Here is a 21,177-nt window from a genome sequence, read left to right as displayed (position 1 = left end):
GTACTCTCCCTTCCCTCCCCTTCCCTTCCCTTCCCTTCCCTCCCCTCCCCTCCCGTCCCCTCCTCTCTCTCTATATATGTAATATATATTGAGATATATATATGTTTTTTGTTTGTTTGTTTTTTGAGACAGAGTTTTGCTCTTGTCACCCAGGCTGGAGTGCAATGGCACAATCTCAGCTCACTGCAGCCTCCGTCTCCCAGGTTCAAGCAGTTCTCCTGCCTCAACCTCCCGAGTAGCTGAGATTACAGGCGGGAGCCACCATGCCTGGCTAATTTTTGTTTTTGTTTTTTTTTTGTAGAGACGGGTTTCATCATGTTGGCCAGGCTGGTCTTGAACTCCTGACCTCAGGTGATCCACCCGCCTCGGCCTCCCAAAGTGCCGTGATTACAAGCATGAGCCACTGCACACGGCCCTATCTCTCTGTATTATATGACACATTTGGTCAGCTTCTGATTATCCAAGGGTTTGCTTTTTGGTATTTTTGAAACTTATTTTTTTTAGAATGTTGATTTTATAATGAAGTAAATAAACTTATTTAAGATTGAATTGGAAAGATAATGGAACTTCACAATCAGTTCATTTTGTTATAATTTCTTAGCTCCCTTGTAATGACAAGAAGAAAAAGTAACTGAAAGGAAACATGGATATCTTATTTCTATTTACCCATTAATTAGACAGTATAGTTGCTATTGCAGTTTTTGCTATACCAGTCCTTACTGTTTTCTTGAAATGTCTTAGATATGTCTGAATTTGTTCACCATGCACAAATGTGCAACTTTAATTTTGCCTCCCAAAGATAGCTTTGATTTTTTTTTTTATGCTAGATTTGTTTTCTTTGCTAACAAATGTTTACATTTTATCTTTTCCAGGAATGGGATATGGAGATAGAACAAGCACATTTTGTGGCACTCCTGAATTTCTTGCCCCAGAAGTATTAACAGAAACTTCTTATACAAGGGCTGTAGATTGGTGGGGCCTTGGCGTGCTTATATATGAAATGCTTGTTGGTGAGGTAAGCAGTGTGAAATAGGTAAGAGAACAGAGGAAGGATGATTGAAATAATAAAGCATGTCATTTATAAAACCACCTAATACTGTCTTCAGTATGAGTGGAATTTAAGTTTTATAAATATTTATAGTATACTAGTAGTCAGCTATCTTTCTATAATACCTTCAATAAAGATTTTTATGTGGTTTGTGGAATGCACTATCAGTGCTTTGAAAATAGTTCCTTGTATTTCAGTATTGTACTTTTATTATGTTTTCTGATTTTAAGACATAGTCATTTTATAGGGAATGGAATAACAGAAAGACTAATAAAAAGAATGTACTCTGTACCTGTAAAGAAAAGCCCACTATAGATTGGTCAGAAATAAATGTTACCTTTGACTTCCTCCAGACTTCCGTCTGAGCAACACACTCTGCATCCTTGCTTCACCAGGAAACTACTGAAGTTCCTGGGGAAGCAAAGTAGAATTTCGTAAGAACAAAATGGATGGAGAGAGGAGAAAACCTATGGTAGCTGTGAAGGCCCTGATGCCATGTATGTCAAATTGATATCATCCGATGGCCATGAATTTACTGTAAAAACAGAACGTACATTAACATCAGCACAATAAAAGCCATGTTGAGTGGCCCAGGTCAATTTGCTGAGAATGAAACCAATGAGGTCAATTTGAGAGAGATACCTTCACATGTGCTATCAAAAGTATTTGCTACACTAACAGCTCCACCGAGATTCCTGAATTCCCAGTTGCACCTGAAGTTGCTATAGAACTGCTGATGGCTGTGAACTTCCTAGATTGTTAAATAAAATATAATTTAAAAAAAATGAAAGAAGTGTTACCTTAAAAAATGGTAGAGTTGAAAAAATTCGCATTTTTTCCTACTGTTTTCTGTAAATTAACTTAAATTTCTGAGGATAATTGAGTTGTACATAGAAATTATTACTATTAGGAAACAGTGAGTTATGTTAAGGCAATAATAGGAGACTAATAATTTATTATGTTATAAATTGTTAGAAATGTTGAATTGGGGTGAAATTGGGAAAGAGTAAATCTTTTAATAAGTAATTGAAGATTACTTGAAGGGACTTGAACTGGAGATGCAAGAAAAATTATTTTAAGGGATTGGTTCATTATTCTGCAGTTTCCCCATGCCAGCAACCTCCCTTGTACACTTGTAACTTTGAAGAAGTTAGTGCTGAATGAACAAATTATCAAATTGAATATCAGAAATTTCTAAAGTTTTGTTCTATGCTTGTCATTTATTGGCATTTACCCCAAACAAATGGTTTTAGTTTCGCCGGATGGATAGCCCCTTTTGGTATGTCAATTTGAAGTGGATTCCTTGGAAAAGGAGGAGAAGTATGGCTAATTAAAATTTATCATGTGCTAAGCACTGTACTGTATGCCTTAAATATTAGTTCATTTAATTTTGCAACAGCCTTTAATAAGCTCAGTACTGATCTTATGCCCATTTTCGGAGGTGTAAATAGAGACACAAAGAGATTAATGACTTGCTTAAAGTCACACAGCTCTCATATGGTGGAGCTGGAATTTTAACCTTGTCACTCTGGCTCCAGAACATATCTAAAGCATTATGCTTTGCTGCTCCAGGACAGGATCTTCAATTCATCCAGCCTTGTTTCTGTTCTTTTAAGACTAGTGGTCCAGATCTGAATTTTTCACCTCTATTTAGAAAAGCTGTTGTGCAGTGTTTAGGTTGGAAAGATTTATTTTAGCTCCAGTCCACAGTGGCTTTTACTTTCTGAGAGTGCCAGAAGTTCTCATAAAATAGTTAATCTGCTGTAAGCTCTGGCATACTTGAACTCCTCCCCACCCCCTTCCTTTATTTTAACAGTAACATTTTGGAGGGTTTTTTTGGTTTTGTTTCATGTAATAGTCAAGTAAGTATGAGATTTATGAGATTCAATTATGTGCTTGCTTAAAATTTACTCTCCATATTAGAGATGACGTGCAAAATATGAGTTTATTACAAAATACTGTAGAATTAATCCAGTTGAATCTACTCCCTCCTATTATAAAGCCGCTGGAGGGTTTGGCAGAAAACAAGGAAGCTCTTGTTTCATATTTTTTAAAAGAGCTAATTGATTGAGCTCTTAATTACCTAGAAGATAAAAGACAGTGGATCTGGCTATTTCTTCACAGTTGTTTCTTGCAATTTCTTTTTAGTATCTCCACAAGAGGGTAGCTGGGAAAAGAACTAAACTTAAAACTCATCAGTCTACTTCATAATTTTATAGCATTAGTGAAACGCTAGTGATAACTGCTTTTTAACTATGATGAAAGTAAGGTGTGGCTAAAGTTTATGTCAGATTTCTCTATTATTACAAATAATTGTAAACTCGCCGGATATATTATACATGTTCAGATTTGTATACTTCTACTAGTTTTGATTACTGGAAAGACTCCAGGAATAAACAAACATCACAAGTCCCCTTTTTCCTGTCTCAGATGGGAGTGAAGATACCAGAGAGATTGAACAGAATGCTGGACATGGTTTTAGATACTGTCAGTGTTGACATCTGAACAGACTATTGGTTTCCTTTAAATGTGCTTAAAACACATTTGTTAGCTTTCAGTTGTTAGCCCTGTTTGCTTACAGTCTATTTGCAGAAAAAAGATACTACATATTTTAACAAATGTATAGATATTTCTTTGCTGTTCAGACTTGTAGAATGAGTTTTCAAGTAAAAATTGTTCAAGCAGAAGACCAAAGTGCTGTCTTTGTATTATCCATTGAAATTCCCATTGAGAATCCTAGTAAAATAAAATTTTCTCCTGACTTACTGTTTCAGTCCCCAGAAGAAATTAGATTGTCCATGTAGTACATTTGATTTATGTATTTTGAGTGTACTACATTGTCCCACGTAGTATATTTTATTTATGTATTTTGAGTGAGTGAATGAACAAACTAAGGTTTTGGTAACTGTAAGCTTTGAAATTTTCTTAGCTGTGAGCAAGATTAGAAGCTCAGCCTTAAGAAGTTGGATTCTGAATTTATTTTCACAGATTCTTAAAGATTGCTCACTTTCCCTGGATATTGCTTTCTGCTTATTATTCTTTAAAACTTAATTGGAAGCAAGCAGCCAAATCAAATCTAACGAGGCTAAGTAAGCCTATATTTCTTCAATAGCCAGTGAGAAAATAAGGTTCAAGATACTAATTCATTTCAGTGATTTTAAGGAATTAAATGATATTTAGACATTTGTTTCCTGATTTTAAAAATGACTGATTTTTAAGCCATCTGAAATTCTGAGGCAGGCAGTCACATTTGATAGACATGTTTTTAGCATAGTTGAAAGTTTATCTGTTTGTGAATCAAATTGTCATACTGAATATAATGTAACTACTTTTTTATGTCTCAGGGTCATTATGAAAAATGATTTTAATACTGAGCTTATGGAAATGCCCTAAAACTTTTTGTGTTTAGAACATTAAAAATGCCTGGCAATGTGTGCTTTTTGGGTTCCTTTCAGTCTAATTTTGTTGGCAGCTGCTTCTTAATACAGTCATTATGCTTGCCAATCCATAATTGTGTTTTACCACCATTAATTTACTGTTGACTTTAAAATCCAAAGCACATTTATATCTGATGTATTTCCGCAGATTGCCTTCCTTTATTATAACATTTATTACCATATTAACCTTATCCATTTTCTTCTGTCTTTCCACAAGATTGAGGTTCTTCAGGATTTATCTATTATCTAAATATTCCCTACTGTCTGTTAGACACTAAAAATTGTCTGGCCAAATAGGTGATTGAGTGAATGAAATAAAATGGAATGGAATGGAATGAAATTAAATGAAAAGTCATATCATATATGAGATAGACAAGTTTTTTATAAGGGTCTATAAAATTTAAAGATTTCAGAAAGAGTATATGGTGTATTCCCTCTGTAATAGATACATATCTGTTGTCACTTCTTGTAGTTCTTTTGTTGTTGTTTTGGTAGGCATGGGTTTGTTGTTGTTGTTGTTGTTGTTGTTTTGTCTGTTTTTTCTTTTTCACTGCCTGGATCTGGGTTGTACTTTGAATGGGTGATAAGATTTTACTGCCTTAAAACTTGCTTTAACTTACTCAAAGGTATTTCTTCTAGTCTCCCTTTCCTGGTGATGATGAAGAGGAAGTTTTTGACAGTATTGTAAATGATGAAGTAAGGTATCCAAGGTTCTTATCTACAGAAGCCATTTCTATAATGAGAAGGGTAAGAATTAAAATAAGGATAAGAATTTTTTAAAGACTACTTTAATTTTTTATACTAAAGAAAATTTCCCAGTAGAACTTTAAAAGCTGTTTTTCAGTTCATAAATGTTGCATGGCTTAGACAAAAAAAGACAAAATATATCTAAGTTTTTTAAAGTAATAATCCTTATCAGTGAATTTTATTCTATTGGTTTTATTTTAACTTTTTTATTTTACATTATGCTAGCTGTTAAGAAGAAATCCTGAACGGCGCCTTGGGGCTAGCGAGAAAGATGCAGAGGATGTAAAAAAGCACCCATTTTTCCGGGTAAGTGTGACCATTTAAAATTTTTTATGAAACTAGAGCGATTAGATGTAACAAACTAAACTAGTCATTTTTTATTTTATGATCCAGCTAATTGATTGGAGCGCTCTGATGGACAAAAAAGTAAAGCCACCATTTATACCTACCATAAGAGGACGAGAAGATGTTAGTAATTTTGATGATGAATTTACCTCAGAAGCACCTATTCTGACTCCACCTCGAGAACCAAGGATACTTTCGGAAGAGGAGCAGGAAATGTTCAGAGATTTTGACTACATTGCTGATTGGTGTTAAGTTGCTAGACACTGCGAAACCAAGCTGACTCACAAGAAGACCTCTTAAAAATAGCAACCCTTCATTTGCTCTCTGTGCCACCAATAGCTTCTGAGTTTTTTGTTGTTGTTGTTTTTATTGAAACACGTGAAGATTTGTTTAAAAGTACCATTCTAATACTTCTTCAAAAGTGGCTTCTCATTGTACTTCAGCGTAAATATGAGCACTGGAAACAGTTTCATGGAGTTTAAGTTGAGTGAACATCGGCCATGAAAATCCATCACGAATACTTTTGGATCAATAGTCTATTTTAAAAAAGAAAGAAAAAAACCACTTTTTTATAGTCCCTAGCTTTGCCATATGCCCGCCTTAAGTGGAAGGAAAGTTAATCACTTAACTATGTTTTATAAAAAGAAAAAAAGGGCTTGGAATGCTATTACTGTTCACACAAAGTATGATTCTGTTTGAATAAGGCAAATGCTCCTTTTTTAAAAAAAAAAAAAGACATTACTGTAATATCAAAAACCGTGGCAGTTTGTATACAACTTGGGGCTTGATTTTTAAAAAAAAAAACAGAATGAATTGATGTCTTATTTTATAAATGTTCTATATTTATTAGGAGAAAACTTTATATTGCCTTTTTTATCAATCATGTAACAGGCTTATAGCTTTCCAACAGAGCTGCTTGCCAAACAATTTTTTTTGTTTATTAAACAGTGCTGAAACAAACAGGATCAGCATTTACTTAAGATGTTAAGAATGAGGACTTTTAATCAGCCGAACCAAGATATTGTTACCTGTATGCATTCCCAAAGTCTAGATGCTCAGTATGTTCAGTCATATCTTCCAGAATCAGTGAACCGATTACCCTTTTTTTGGTATTCACTCTACATCTGCCAACCTAGTTCACCTTGGTTTTGTGTCTGCTGTAGAAGGGAACCATAACTTGGTTAAACCGTAGGGATTATCATTGTATACATGCTGTGAACATGTATATGTGCAAGTTTTAATGTATTCTATGTTGTAGGCTTATTATTTAATTTTACCACTTCATCACTTTTGTACAGTGGCCAAGCAGACACCTCAAACTCCAGCATTTACATTAAGTGCATTTGTACATTTTAGGCCACTGGATCCAGATTTTATATTGGCAGTTATTGAGGGCAAAAGCAATATATTGTAACAGAATGTATAAATATTTTTGATAAAACAGTCTATATTTTATTAAAAAATGAATTATAACACTAAAGCTGTACCTCAAAAGTCTCAAAAATAATTTGATGAAATATTTTATACAACTCTTCAAAGGATCCGTCTGTGGCTTTTTATACTCTTTTAGGGTTGTCTTTTTACAAACCATGACTTTCCACTTGCCTGTAGTTTTTTGTTTGTTTTGGTTTGGTTTGATTTTATATTTTTTTCTCCTAATCTATGACTTTATTGTTTTTTCTTAGTTTAGTAATAGCATCTTTGATCCTGTGCTTAGCATGTTAGGGTCATTATACCTCAGGAATAGCAAGCTGTTAAGTAACCATACTGAATTAACTATTTAATTACAGTGAGCTCATCTCTTAAAAATTGTTCAGGTGTAAATCTTATGAGAAACATGAAAAAGCACACTGATTTATGGAGAGTTGAGCTAAAAACATTTATAAATACTTGCTGGGATGTTTTAGCATCTTTTCATTGTACTCTGAGAACAATTAAAATTGTCCAGAGATCATTTATATTACCTTCCAAATTGTTTATTACCCAAGATCCTTTGGGAGAAAATCTTATAGAATGGGGGAACAATATGTGGTTTAAAGTTATTTTAAAATGCCAGTTAATTTCCTCGGCAAAGGACAATAGAGGAACTTAGCTTAATTGTCTGGCTTTAATTTAAACCGTGTTAATACAACATTAAAATAAAACACTAAATACTTTTGAGGTACAGTCTGCTCACTTTTTTGGTTCTCAAATAGCAAAGAAAGTAATGTCTAAAATAGGCTCTTAGCATTAAAAACTGACAGCATTTTGTAACTACACAGTGTACAGAATTTTTTTAATTGAAGTCAATCACTAAAAAAATTAGAAGGCAGGGTCTATTTACACAATTAAGCTGAAGAAAGCACTAATTTTTTGTAGTTTAAAATATATATATATTTTAGTCAGATTTAAAATTTTAAGCTTTATAGAGTGTAAATATATTTTGCTATTACTGTATGTGTATGTGACTGCTCAAGCACTTTGTAAAGAAATTAGGATATTTTAGAATGGTACACTATGCATTCAAATGAAATGTGCCTTTCACTATGTCATTCTAAGAAAACAAGTGTTTTTTGCAGTCATAAATTATCACAAATGCACAAATTAAAGTCTATATAGATTGAAATTTGTAACTTTGGTTTTAAGTATTCTTTCCTTTTAGAAACTTCCTAATGATTAAAATATACTTTAACTTTTCTGTGTTCAAAATCTCAAAGACTAATTAACTTTAATAAACATTCTTGCAAGTACTTTTTGTCCTAGTGAAGGCTTAAAACCATGAACATTCAGAGCAAACTGTCCACTTCATTGGGAATAATGGGAAAAGTTTGTATTATGCTCCTGTAAGGTCAGTAGCATCTTTTATTTGAAGCATATTTATGGACTGCTTACTGTGTATAGATACTGAGAATAGGAAGTTTTTTTTTTAAAGCAACAAAATGTTGATGAATGAAGAACAGCCTGTTTTAATATTAAGATGCAAGCACCAGTATTGTATGTACTTTTCTCTTGTTTGAGGTTAGCTTATTTTAATTTAGGACCTGGCTTCTCAAAAAGGCAAATGAATAAAACAGAATACTAGTATTTTATAGTAATCTTACTTAAAAATTACAAATGGAATATTTTAGAAATATAAAATGATCCATGCTCTCCCTGTAACACAAATTGAGGACATAATGGAAATTGCAATCATATATTGACTTGGTAAATCTGCTGTACAGATTCAAGTCTAACAAGATTTTTGCAAGTACTGCCAGTATTCCCAAAGCCACTGAAGGAGTAAGTATGAAAAATCCAAAGAAGCAAATACTAATCCACAGATCATAACCTTAATTTAAATTTAGAATTCTTATTTACCTTCCAGCCATCTTTTGAGGTCTAGGGTTTTTCTGAGATACTGGCTTTATACATTAATATGATGGGTAGAGGCTTTAAAGTTATTAAAAATAATATGTATACATATGCATATAAAATTAGTGGAAGACCATCAATAAGATATGTAATTTGAGGTATTGATGATCTCAATAAAGGTAAGAGTGGTCTCTGGCAACCCTTCACCCCAAAACAAGCAAACAAACTTGAGCAGAGTCTGGACAAGTTAGGGCTTCAGCACCTAAGAGTTAGAGTGGGAGTGCTCAAGCACAAAAGTAGGAATATTGAGAGAACTGGAAGCTGAGTCTACAGAGTATGGCAGAGTAGCAGGAAGTTGGAAAAGATAGGAGTCACAATGGCAAGGAGCAGGTTTTGAAAATGCAGGCACCCAAGAGAAGTGGGGTTACCAAGGATAGATTTCTCTAGCAACACAATTTTGAGGATAGCAAACCTTGCAATAGCATCAGGACTTATCTTCTGTGCTTAAATCCTGTAGACGAGTTCATATTTTAGTTTGCATGTCACTCTTTCCCTGACAGTGGAAGGAAATATTCTCTGGATGGAAGCTTCTCCAGGTTGGGACCATCAGATTCCACAGATTAAGATCAAGTAATTCACTGTCAGAAATCCCTAACCACATGCGAGAGATAGCAAGTTACCTTGAATAAGAACCAACAGAAATATTAAATTTAAATATCCCTGTCAGAGATTTCGTACATTAGAATTATCAGCCAGGCACAATGACTCATGCCTGTAATTCCAACACTTTGGGAGGCCAAGGCAGGAGGATTGCTTGAGGTTAGGAGTTTGAGACTAGCCTGGGTAACACAGCGGGACTGCCTCTCTACAAAAAAAAAAAAAAAAACTTAAAAATTAGTCAGGTATGGTGGTGTGCACCTGTAGTCCCAGCTACTTTGGAGGCTGAAGTCAGAGGATTGCTTGAGCCCAGGAGGTCAAGGCTACAGTGAGCTGCTATGCCACTGCATTGTATTTAGCCTGGGCGACAGAGCAAGTCCCCAACTTAAAAAAAAAGAATTACCAGATACAAGTTATAGAATAGCTATATATAAAGTATATATACATATATATACCTAAAGCTATCGGTATAAACATGTAAAATGAACATTTTAACAATTAAACATTTTTAAAATCCAAAAATGAAAAATGTAATTGTTCTAATATGAAATTCAGTGGAAAGATTAAACAGCAGATTAGACAGTTGAAGAAAACTGAAGATTGGAAACTGAAAAGTCAATCCCAAATGAAGATGGGAAATACAAAAGGGAGATTAAGAGATGCGGAAGATGGAATGGAGACTCGAGGAAAGAATGAGAGGCAATATTTAAAGACATAATGGCTGCAAGTTTCTCGGAGATGAAAAATATCCAAGCAGTACAATATTTCCCAAACAGGATAACTATAAATGTATGCGTAGAACCATTATGAAATGGCAAATCACCAAAGACAGCATTTTGAAACTATCCAGAGAAAAGGGACTAAATGTCTATAAAGGAAAGACTCACCAGCTCACCTCTCAATTGCAACAATGCAAGTAGTGGAATATTACCTTCAGAGTGTTGGGGAAAAAAAGGTTAACCTAGAATTACATAAAAATAAAATAATTTTCATAAGAATTAGGGCATATAATACGTTTTAAAAGGGGAATGCTTGCTGCTCTAATGGACTTTCTGAATAATGTGCTTGAAGTAAAAAAATGATCCCAGAAGGGTAACACAAGATAAAAAAAGGTTTGTGATAAGTAAAATGGCAAACACCTAGGTAAATCTAAATAAACCAAAGAGATAAAAGAAGGAATTACTGGATTTTGAATTTTTTTGTTTTTTCTAAGCACAAATTCTAGATAGCAGTAGCAGGAAAGTCAGGATAGTGAACACCAGAGCTACAGTATTGTGTAGTCTTTTTATTGTTGGAATGTTAAGGTATCGATTAACTTTAGATTTTAGGTTCACTGTCAAATGCCAAGGCTATTCACTATAGTGACTATAAATTCTAAACCAAAAGACAAGATGGTAGAAATTAATCCAAAGCACAATTAATGTAAATGGAGCAAACTCACTAGCTAAAAGCAGGATTTATAAGATTAGATTTTAAAAAGAGAAATCTGGTGGTATGATGTTTGCAAAAAGATACATCTGAAATAGAAGTATATGGAGAAGCTGAAAGTAAAAATATGAGGAAAAATATGTGATGCAAAATCCACTCAAGCTAAAGCTATGGTAGCTTCACCTAATATCAAAGTAGATTTTAGACACACCATGAAAACCTAAATGTCAACAAGAGGAGAGAGAGTTTCTGTTTCATATCCACCTGTACACATAGCCTGAAGGTAACTTTATAAAATATTTTAAATAATTTTCTATATGAAACAAACTTTGTGTACATTGAACCTTCAGAAGGCAAAGGTGTCATTGTCACAGCCACTCTTGTAGACAGTCTGTGGTTGTTTAACATCATTGTCATTCCTGACTTTGAATTTATGCGCTGTCAATAAGCAATCATTGTTTTATGTTCATTTACACATAAATACTTAACAGTAAAAAATTCAACATACCATCAATACAGTGAAAAAACGTGTTCAGGATAACCAAGCGGCACAAGTAGCATCACCAGAATACCTGGATCATCTGTTAACAGCAACAACAAACAATGGCAGGCTTTCAGTCTCCATTTTCGATGCTGGCTTTTTTTTCTTGAGACAGGGTCACCCAGGCTGGAGTGCAATGGTGCAATTAGAGCTCACTGCAGCCTTGACTTGCCAGGCTCAAGTGATCCTCCCACCTTAACCTCCCAAAGTGCTGAGATTGCAGGTGTGAGCCACTGTGCCCAGCCCTGTGTATTCATTAAAAGGTTACGGCGGGCAGGGCACAGTGGCTCAAACCTGTAATCCCAGCACTTTGGGAGGCTGAGGTGGGCAGATCACCTGAGGTCAGGAGTTCGAGACCAGCCTGATCAATATGGAGAAACCCTGTCTCTACTAAAAATAAAAAATTGGCCAGGCATGGTGGTGCATGCCTTTAATCCTAGCTACTCAGGAGACTGAAGCAGGAGAATCACTTGAACCTGGGAGGCAGAGGTTGCAGTGAGCCGAGATTATGCTGTTGGCACTCCAGCCTGGGCAACAAGAGCAAAACTCCACCTGCAAAAAAAAAGGTTAGTGTGGCCAGGCGCAGTGGCTCATGCCTGTAATCCCAACACTTTGGGAGGCCAAGGCGGGTGGATGGCTTGAGGTCAGGAGTTCAAGACTAGCCTGACCAACATGGCGAAACCTCGTTTCTACTAAAAATAAAAAATTAGCTGGGCACGGTGGTGTATGCCTGTAATCCCAGCTACTGGGGAGGCTGAGGCAGGAGAATCACTTGAACCTGGGAGGCAGAGGTTGTAAAGAGCTGAGATCATACCACTGCACTCTAGTCTGGGTGACAAAGCGAGACTTCATCTCAAAAAAAGGTTACTGTACATTGTTTTTGTTTTGTTTTGTTTTGTTTTGTTTTTCAGTTGAAAAGAAACATCGAAAGCAGTTGAGAGGCCAGGAAGCAGGAAGTGAGTTCTCTAGGGATGAGGAGACAGTCTGCTGGATGGCTTCAAATGGTTTTTCTAGTGGCATTTGTCTCATAACAATGGTTGTCTTAGAAGTCTCTCTTTGATTTTATAAACATTTTATTTCCCAATTCATTTTATGAAATCAGTATCTAGATAAAATAGATAAGAAAAGTACATTACTATCAAATTTAATTTGTATTGATGCAAAATAATAAAGTATTATCAAATCAGGTTCAGTGATGTTTGAAAAAGACATCAAATTGGGTTTATCCCAGGAATGCAAGGATGGCTTAAAATGATAAAGTCTGTACTTGCCATACTAACAGATTGAAGGAGAAAAAGTGAGGAAAAGCTAATCTCATATTTGATTTAAAAAAAAAAGGGTGGGGGGGGGTTGAATTTCTTTAGCCTGATGAATTTTTTTTATATTTTTTAAAACCAATGACATTTCATATGAGGAAACATTGGAAGCATCCCCTTTAAAATTGGGAATAGGACTAGGATACCTGTCATTACTACTTTTCAATATTGTACTTTGCTACTCTACGTGGCATAAGGATTCAAAGGGGGGAATAAACTGGCTACTATTTGCAGATGATATGATTGCCTACCTAGAAAACTCAAAAGACTGCATTTTGCTAGCAATAATGGTTTAACCAAGATACTGGATTTAAGGTGAAGACAAAAAAGTTGATGGTATGTTGATAACACTGTCAAACAATTAGAGGGCATAATATTCAAAAAACAACTTTTACAATGGTAACACACTGAGTTACCTAAAAATAAATACAACAAAAGACATACAGGACCTGTAAGAAAAACCTTACTGGGAGACATTAAAGAAGACCTAAGTAAACATAGACATATCCATTTTATGATGTGATGTCAGTTTTCCTCAAATTGGTCTGTAGATTCTATGTAACCCCAATCAGAATCCCAATACTTTTTGGGGAACTTTACAAGCTCACTTTAAAGTTCACATAGAAGAGCAAAGGATTAAGAATAGGAAATTCCTAAAGAAGAAAGGAGAATTTGCCCTACTAGATACCAAGACTTAAAAAGATATGGCAATTATTGTAGTAATTCTATTATGTAACTGTATTAATTAGATAAAATTATGTAGCTATAAATATCAACATATAAGACTTAAAAGGTGTAGTATTGGTGCATATTAGAAATAGGACAAAACAGTCAAGGAGCAGGCCCACATGAATCTGGAATTTTAACATGTAGAAGAGACATAATCAGTGGAGGAAGAAGTAAGTGTTATATAAATAGAGTTAGGAAAATTATTCATGTGGAAATGTAAAAAGAAATTGAATTCCCGTGTCACACCATACATAAACATCTCAAACAGATTAAACAGGAAGTGTCAAAATCATTGAGGATATGTTACAAGAAAGCACTAAAATGCAAGAAAGATTGGTATATCCAACTATAATAAAATTAGGAACTTCTGTTTATCAAAAGACATCATGAAGTTAAAAGATAAGGCACAAACTGGGCTGGACACGGTGGTTCACGCCTGTAATCCCAGCACTTTGGGAGGCTGAGGCGGGTGGATCACGAGGTCAGGTGTTCAAGACCAGCCTGGCCAAGATGGTGAAACCCTGTCTCTACTGAAAATAGAAAAATTAGCTGGGCATGGTGGCACACGCCTGTAATCTCAGCTACTTGGGAGGCTGAGGCAGAGAATTGCTTGAACCTGGGCGGCGGAGGTTGCAGTGAGCCAAGATCATGCCACTGCACTCCAGACTGGGCAACAGAGCAAGACTCATCTCAAAAAAAAAAAAAAAAAAAAACACCTAGAACCAGAAATACCATTTGACCCAGCAATACCATTACTGGGTATATATCCAAAGGGATATAAATAATTCTGTTATAAAAATACATGAACATGTATGTTCATTGCAGCACTATTCAAAATAGCACAGACATGGAATCAACCCAAATGCCCATCAATGATAGACTGGACAAAGAAAATGTACACATATACATGAAATTTTGTGTAGCCATAAAAAGGAATGAGATCATGCCTTTTGCAGGGACATGGGTGGAGCTGAAAGCCATCATCCTCAGCAAACCAAACACCACGTTTTCACTCATAAGTGAATGCTGAACAGTGAGAACACATGGACACAGGGAGGGGAACACACTGGGGCCTGTCAGTAGGAGGTGGAGGTGCTGGAGGAGGGAGAGGATCAGAAAAAAATAGCTAATACATGCTGGGCTTAATACTTAGGTAATGGGTTGATAGGTGTGGCAAACCACCATGGCACAAGTTTACCTATTTAACAAATCTGCACATCCTGCACATGAACCCCAGGACTTAAAAAAAAAAAAATGCCCAACCACAACAGTAATCAGAGAACTACAAATCAAGACCACACTGAGATACAATTTCGCACCCATTCAAATTGGCAAAATTTAAAATTTCGGTATCAAGTGATGGAGTCCAACAATGAGTTCCCTTGAAATTGCTGTGGAGAGTGTAAAGAAGTAACTACTTTGGAAAAACAATTTGGTACTATAAAGTTTGAACATATGCATACTTTGGTACCCAGCATTTGACTTGTATTAAAAAGAAACTGTTATACATGTTCACCAAGTGTCATGAACAAGAATGTTCATAGCACTGTTTGTAGTAGCAAAAACTGGGAACAACCTAAATTCCCATCAGTGGGAGATAATGGCTTAATAAAATATGACATATTTACACCATGAAATATAGATCAATGAAAATTAGCTGCAGCTATAGGGAACAATAGAAAAGAACAAAATATGTGAAAAAAGCTAATCACAGAAAACTACATACAACATGATATTCTTTTTCAAAGTCTATTACCAAACAAATATAATAAAACTTTGTTAAGTAAGGGAATGTTAAACAAAAGACAGTGGTTATTTGATGGGAAGGCAGAAGAATGAGATCCGGCGAAGTGCATTGTTGGATTAAAGTTATTGGTAGTAGGTGAAGCCTCAAGTTTGGTGATTTCATTGGTCTTCCCTTTTTCAGCTTTCATTCCCAAACTCGTCCTTGTAATCACTCTCTTCCATATATCTCAGCTCCCTGCTCCACTCTTATTTCTTTGTACAACTCTGTTGAAACCTCAAGCCCAACCTCTTTTTTTTATTTATTGAGATGGAGTCTCGCTTTTGTCGCCTAGGTTCGAGCGCAGTGGGGTGATCTTGGCTCACTGCAACCTCCGCCTCCCGGGTTCAAGTGATTCTCCTGCCTCAGCCTCCCAAGTAACTGGGATTACAGGCGCCTGCCACTATGCCTAGCCAATTTTTGTATTTTTATTAGAGATGGGGTTTCACCATGTTGACCAGCCTGGTCTTGAACTCCTGACCTCAGGTGATGTGCCCACCTCAGCCTCCCAAAGAGCTGGGATTACAGGCTTGAGCCACTGTGCCCAGCCCAACCTCTTTTAAATCCATCTTTGCATCCAAACAACCATGCTAACTCTTCTCACTATTTTGAACTAAGTATTTACTAAACTTCCCTGTGTAGTTGCTCTCAAACTTCAGCGCGTATTAGAATCACTCAGAGGACTTGTTAAAACACATGAGCCTCACCCCTAATTTCTGATTTGGTAGATGGGGCCTAAGAATTTACATTTCTGGTACATTTCCAGGAGATGCTGATGCCTCTGGTTAGTCGTAAAACAAGTCTCCATAAATTAAAAGGACTAAAGTTTTTGTTATTGTTGTTGTTTGTTTGTTTTTTGAGACGGAGTCTCACTCTGTTGCCCAGGCTGGAGTGCAGTGGCGCAATCTCGGCTCACTGCAAACTCCGCCTCCCAGGTTCAAGCGATTCTTCTGTCTCAGCCTCCTGAGTAGCTGGGGCTACAGGCGCACGCCACCACACCCGGCTAATTTTTGTATTTTTATTAGAGATTGGGTTTCACCATATTTGCCAGGCTGGTCTCACACTCCCGACCTCAGGTGATCCGCCCACCTCGGCCTCCCAAAGTGTTGGGATTACAGGCATGAGCCACGTGCCTGGCCCCTAAAGTGTTTTTTAAAATCATTTTGATATTGATATCTAAAATTCAAACCATTTCATATGTTCATGTGGAAACTGTATACTTATAGTACCTGCCTTTGTTGCTAAATTAATAAAAATGGCAAGAATGTGGATTTCAGCATATTGATTCTTAAAAGTCATAAGGAAGCAAGGCTATTCCATATATTCTGTATATTAAGGAAATACCGTATATTTTCCTTAATACTGTATATTAAGGAAATACCGTATATTTTCCTTAATACTGTATATTAAGGAAAAGTCCATTTCCAGGAAATACATAAGCTTTTCTTATTACCTATACATATATATAATCTGCTTTATAAATATAGTCACATCTTATGCTTGCTCAAATCAGCAAGACAGTTAAAATTATAGAAGTAGTAATCAGGCCAGATGTGGTGGCTCATGCCTGCAATCCCAGCACTTTGGGAGGCCGAGGCGGGCAGATCATTTGAGGTCAGGAGTTGGAGACCAGGCTGGCCAACATGGCAAAACCCCCTTATTTTTAAAAATACAAAAATTAGCCGGGCATGGTGGTGCGCACCTGTTATCCCAGCTACTCAAGAGGCTGAGGCAGGAGAATGGCTTGAACCCGGGAGGCGGAGGTTGAAGTGAGCCGAAATCGTGCCACTGCACTCCAGCCTGGGTGACAGAATGAGACTCGGTCAAATAAATAAATAAACAAATAAATATAGTAATCAGCTCTAAAATAACACCTTGTGATGCAGTCAATACCAAAAGAGATCACACAAAAAATATACAGTAACGCTTCCTTAATTCAACATCATTTGGAGTAGTTCACCTTGTGTGAATTTGCATATAACTAAAGTTTTAGTCTTATGCAATAAAACTCATTTAGAAATTAAGTAAAGCAAAAAATTCATATAATTGTAGTTCTTGAAATTCTTTAACTTACCCATAAAATGCAGTCTACTTTGACTTCTTAGTAGAAAGTTTGAAATTTAAAAACTCACTCTCACAATGTGTTACCAACAATAGGCATGCATTTGCCATTATGTCTTCCAACCATAAATTCAATATATTTTTTGTAACTTTAAGTGGTAGAATCATTTAGCATAGTGAATGTACACACTACAAAAGACATGAAAAAATTGAGAGCAGCTGAGGGACAGTAAACTCAGCTCCCTTGTCACGCTCATTCTGAAAGGTAAGATTTGTTAAGAGATGTTTAGTACGTAAGAGGCTAGACTGGTTGTACCATTTAAATTATTTTTCTTTCTCTCGTGTGCATATGCATGACAAGTAGTTGTAGTTGCGTTTGTGTAAATTAAATATCTGCTTGGTATTGTCAATATTATGTAATTTTTTGGAGTAATCTGCAAAACACCCCTCCTCCCTTTAAGTAATCAGCACTGTGTCTCTCCCAGGTGTGAACATATGTAACCAGAGAGCCAGAAAACCAGGATATCGAGATCACCTTGGCACCAGGCTTTCCTAATGCACTTTTTTCTTTCTTTTTTTTTTTTTGTTTTGAGATGGAGTCTTACTCTGTCACCCAGGCTAGAGTGCAGTGGCGTGATCTCAGCTCACTGCAACCTCCGCCTCCCAGGCTCAAGTGATTCTCCTGCCTCAGCCTCCTGAGTAGCTGTGATTACAAGCGCCCACAACCACACCCAGCTAATTTTTGTGTTTTTAGTAGAGACGGGGGTTTCACCATGTTGGCCAGGCTGGTCTCAAACTCCTTACCTCAAGTGATCCACCCACCTTGGCCTCCCAAAGTGCTGGGATTACAGACATGAGCCTCTGTGCCCGGCCTCCTAATGCACTTCAAGTGTTCCTACTCTTGCTGACTTTTTAGACTTTGCCTATTTTTGCCTTTCTACTAATATCTACTTTACTCATTGCTTCTCATCCCATATTAATCAGGTCACTGAACTGAAGTCACTGCCTGCTTGTAGTATTAATGAATTTTTCACCCTTTAGAAGTAAATATAAATAGTGGCCAGACGCAGTGGTGCAGGCCTGTAATCCCAGCACTTTGGCAGGCCGAGGCAGGAGGATTGCTTGAGCTCAGGAGTTTGAGACCAGCCTGGATAACATAGCAAGACCTCGACTCTATTAAAAAATAAGAAATGGTGGGTGTGGTGGCTCACACCTATAATCCCAGCACTTTGGGAGGCTGAGGTGGGTGGCTCACCTGAGGTCAGGAGTTCAAGACCAGCCTGGCCAACATAATGAAACCCTGTCTCTACTAAAAATACAAAAATTAGCTGGGCTTGGAGGCATGTGCCTGTAATCCCAGCTACTCGGGAGGCTGAGGCAGAGAATTGCTTGAACCTGGGAGGCGGAGGTTGCAGTGAACCAAGATTGTGCCACTGCACTCCAGCCTGGGCAACAGAGCGAGACTCCTCTGTCTCAAAAAAAAAAAAAAAAAATTAGCTGGGCATGGTGGTGTGCACTTGCAGGCCCAGCTACTCAGAGGCTGAGATGGGAAGATCACTTGAGCCCAGGAGGTCAAGGCTGCAGTAAGCAAGTTTTCACCACTGCGCTCCAGCCTGGGCAACAGAGGGAGACCGTGTCTCAAAAAAAAAAAAAAAAAAAAAAAAAGGCAATTAAATACTAATATCTTATAATTAAGTAGTCTCATGTATATCATCTCATTTAATCCTCAAGAGTACTCCTGTGAAATGAGTAGAGTGCAGTTGTCCTGGCTCACATGGCTGCTAAATGGCAGAGCCAAGACCAATCTCTTGCCTGGTGCTCTTTCTGCTACACTGCAAACCTTTTTAAAAATTGACTTTAAATTAGACCAGTCAACTTCCAAAAACATCAGATGAAAATAGATAAAAATTACAACTTTTTTTCAGGAATACTACATCGGTGGTATGGCATACTTCTTATTGCATCACATAAGTAGATATGTAATGTCAAATGTCTATTATTTAAGTTCAATCACGTGGTTAAGGTGGATCACCAGAACTCTCTTTGTAAAGATATATTTTTCCTTTGTAACTAGTAAGCAATTTGAGATAATACTTGAGATTATTTATTCTATTTCCCAAAAACCTTCCTTTCAGTGGTTTTATCCTTTCAATTATCTTCATCTGAATAAATCATTACATTGGGAGTTGCAAAATAATTTTCTAACTCTAGTATTCCTTCTGTATTGATTAGCAGCCATTCTTAGCTTGTTCTCTCTTAAGCTTTTGCCTTTTCTCCCCTCAGTTTTTCTTTGCTTTTGTGGTTGGTATTGTTGTGTATTACTGTGAATGCATGGATTTTTAAATGTATTATACTTTTTTCTTGGATGCTTAGATGATCCCAAACTTTGACCCCATTGGTCTTTGAGTACCGCCTTGCTTTCTTAAACTACAAGATGTTCCAGGTGCACTTTATACAGTTCCAAGCAAACCTGGAGTTTTGTGAATTCAGTGAAGACTTCTTGGAGGACTGGCACTTGAATAGAACCTTTGTAATTTCCTGAATGATCATGGAGTCTGAAAGCTCCTAAATCCCTTGGAATTTTCTGGGTGATGGGAGCATCTTTTGTCCTAATAAGATGATTCTTGGCAGGCTGCTGAATAGCCTCAGATGAGGGCAGGCTGCCTAGGGAACCAACCATGTGATTTGAGGGGTTAGTCCCACCTCCCCACTAACGTCCAGAGGTGCTGAAAGTTGATACCAACGGCCAGTGATGTAATCCATCTTGCCTCCATAATGAAGCCTCCATAAAATCCCAAAAGGAGAGGCTTCAGAGAGCTTGCAGGCAGCTGAGCATGTGGAGATTCCAGGAGGGAGGTGTGCCTGGAGAGGCCATCAGTGCCCTTCCCACATATTTGATCTATGCATCTCTTTATGTGTCTGTTCAACTGTATCTTTTGTAATATCCTTTATAATAAGCTGTTAAATGTGTTTCTGAGTCACATGAGCTGCCCTAGCTCAATAATGGAACCCAAAGAGGGGCTGGTGAGAGCCCCAACTTTTTGCCAAAGATATAGGTGACAACCTACTACTTGCAATTGGTGTCTGAAGTTGGGGGGCAGTTCTTGTGGGAATGAACCCCTAACCTGTGGGATCTGATGCATGTATCTCCAGGTAAACAGTGGCAGAATTGAATTATAGGACACGAAGCTGGTGTCTCCGGGAGAATCGCTAAGTTTGTGTGGGGAAATACCCCCACATTAGCGTCAGAAAAGTTGTTTAGTGGTGTGTGGGTAGAGGGAAAAAGAGGTTTTTTCCTCTCAGAGTTCCTCCTCTTTGACCAAGTGCAAGCTTGAGCCTCCTGAAATGCCAGTTTAAATATTGTCCCAGAAATGCCAGTGAGGATTACGAATAGAAGTTTATGCTTATGAAAGATGCTGGGGCCTCTGTGGCCTAGAGATCAGCTGAATGGGGCTCTTGCAGTGATGCCTTACAATCTTGAGATTCTGATGAAGGGTGTGTGTGTGTGTGTGTGTGTGTGTGTTTGTGTGTGTGTGTGTATCTGGGAAGGGAAGAATGAAGAGGTGTTCAGGGGATCAGAAGATCTTTCAATAGCTCCACGAGTGGCAGATGAGATTAAAACTCCAGCAACAGGAAAAGTCAGGGCCACTGACAATTGGAAATATTGGCATGAGGCACAGAGGCCTCTTGGCTGGATTAGGACCATATGGGTAATAGGCTGACCCCCTCAGCTGTTCATCTTGATAATTAAAGTA

At 37.1% G+C, this 21,177-nt stretch overlaps 1 protein-coding gene and 1 pseudogene across 6 annotated transcripts in view; both read left to right on the top strand.

The window, feature by feature from the left end:
* The window catches only part of PKN2 (protein kinase N2), a 151,893-nt gene extending 143,587 nt beyond the window's left edge, over nt 1-8,306 (top strand). For all 6 annotated transcript variants that reach the window (XM_001145367.5, XM_063816924.1, XM_016921959.4 and 3 more), the window contains 4 exons: nt 873-1,015; nt 5,125-5,232; nt 5,458-5,538; nt 5,626-8,306. In XM_001145367.5, coding sequence (XP_001145367.1) covers nt 873-1,015; nt 5,125-5,232; nt 5,458-5,538; nt 5,626-5,829 — 536 coding nt within the window. In that variant the 3' untranslated portion in view covers nt 5,830-8,306. The remainder of the gene's footprint in view (nt 1-872; nt 1,016-5,124; nt 5,233-5,457; nt 5,539-5,625) is intronic.
* On the top strand, nt 1,394-1,936 carry LOC134810835 (elongin-C-like; annotated as a pseudogene).
* Nucleotides 8,307-21,177: the final 12,871 nt, after the last annotated feature.

The sequence above is a fragment of the Pan troglodytes genome, chromosome 1 (genome assembly GCF_028858775.2).
Source record: "Pan troglodytes isolate AG18354 chromosome 1, NHGRI_mPanTro3-v2.0_pri, whole genome shotgun sequence".
NCBI lineage: Eukaryota > Metazoa > Chordata > Mammalia > Primates > Hominidae > Pan > Pan troglodytes.
Note: the sequence above shows the minus strand (reverse complement) of the source record. Positions and strands in the feature narration are given on the sequence as shown.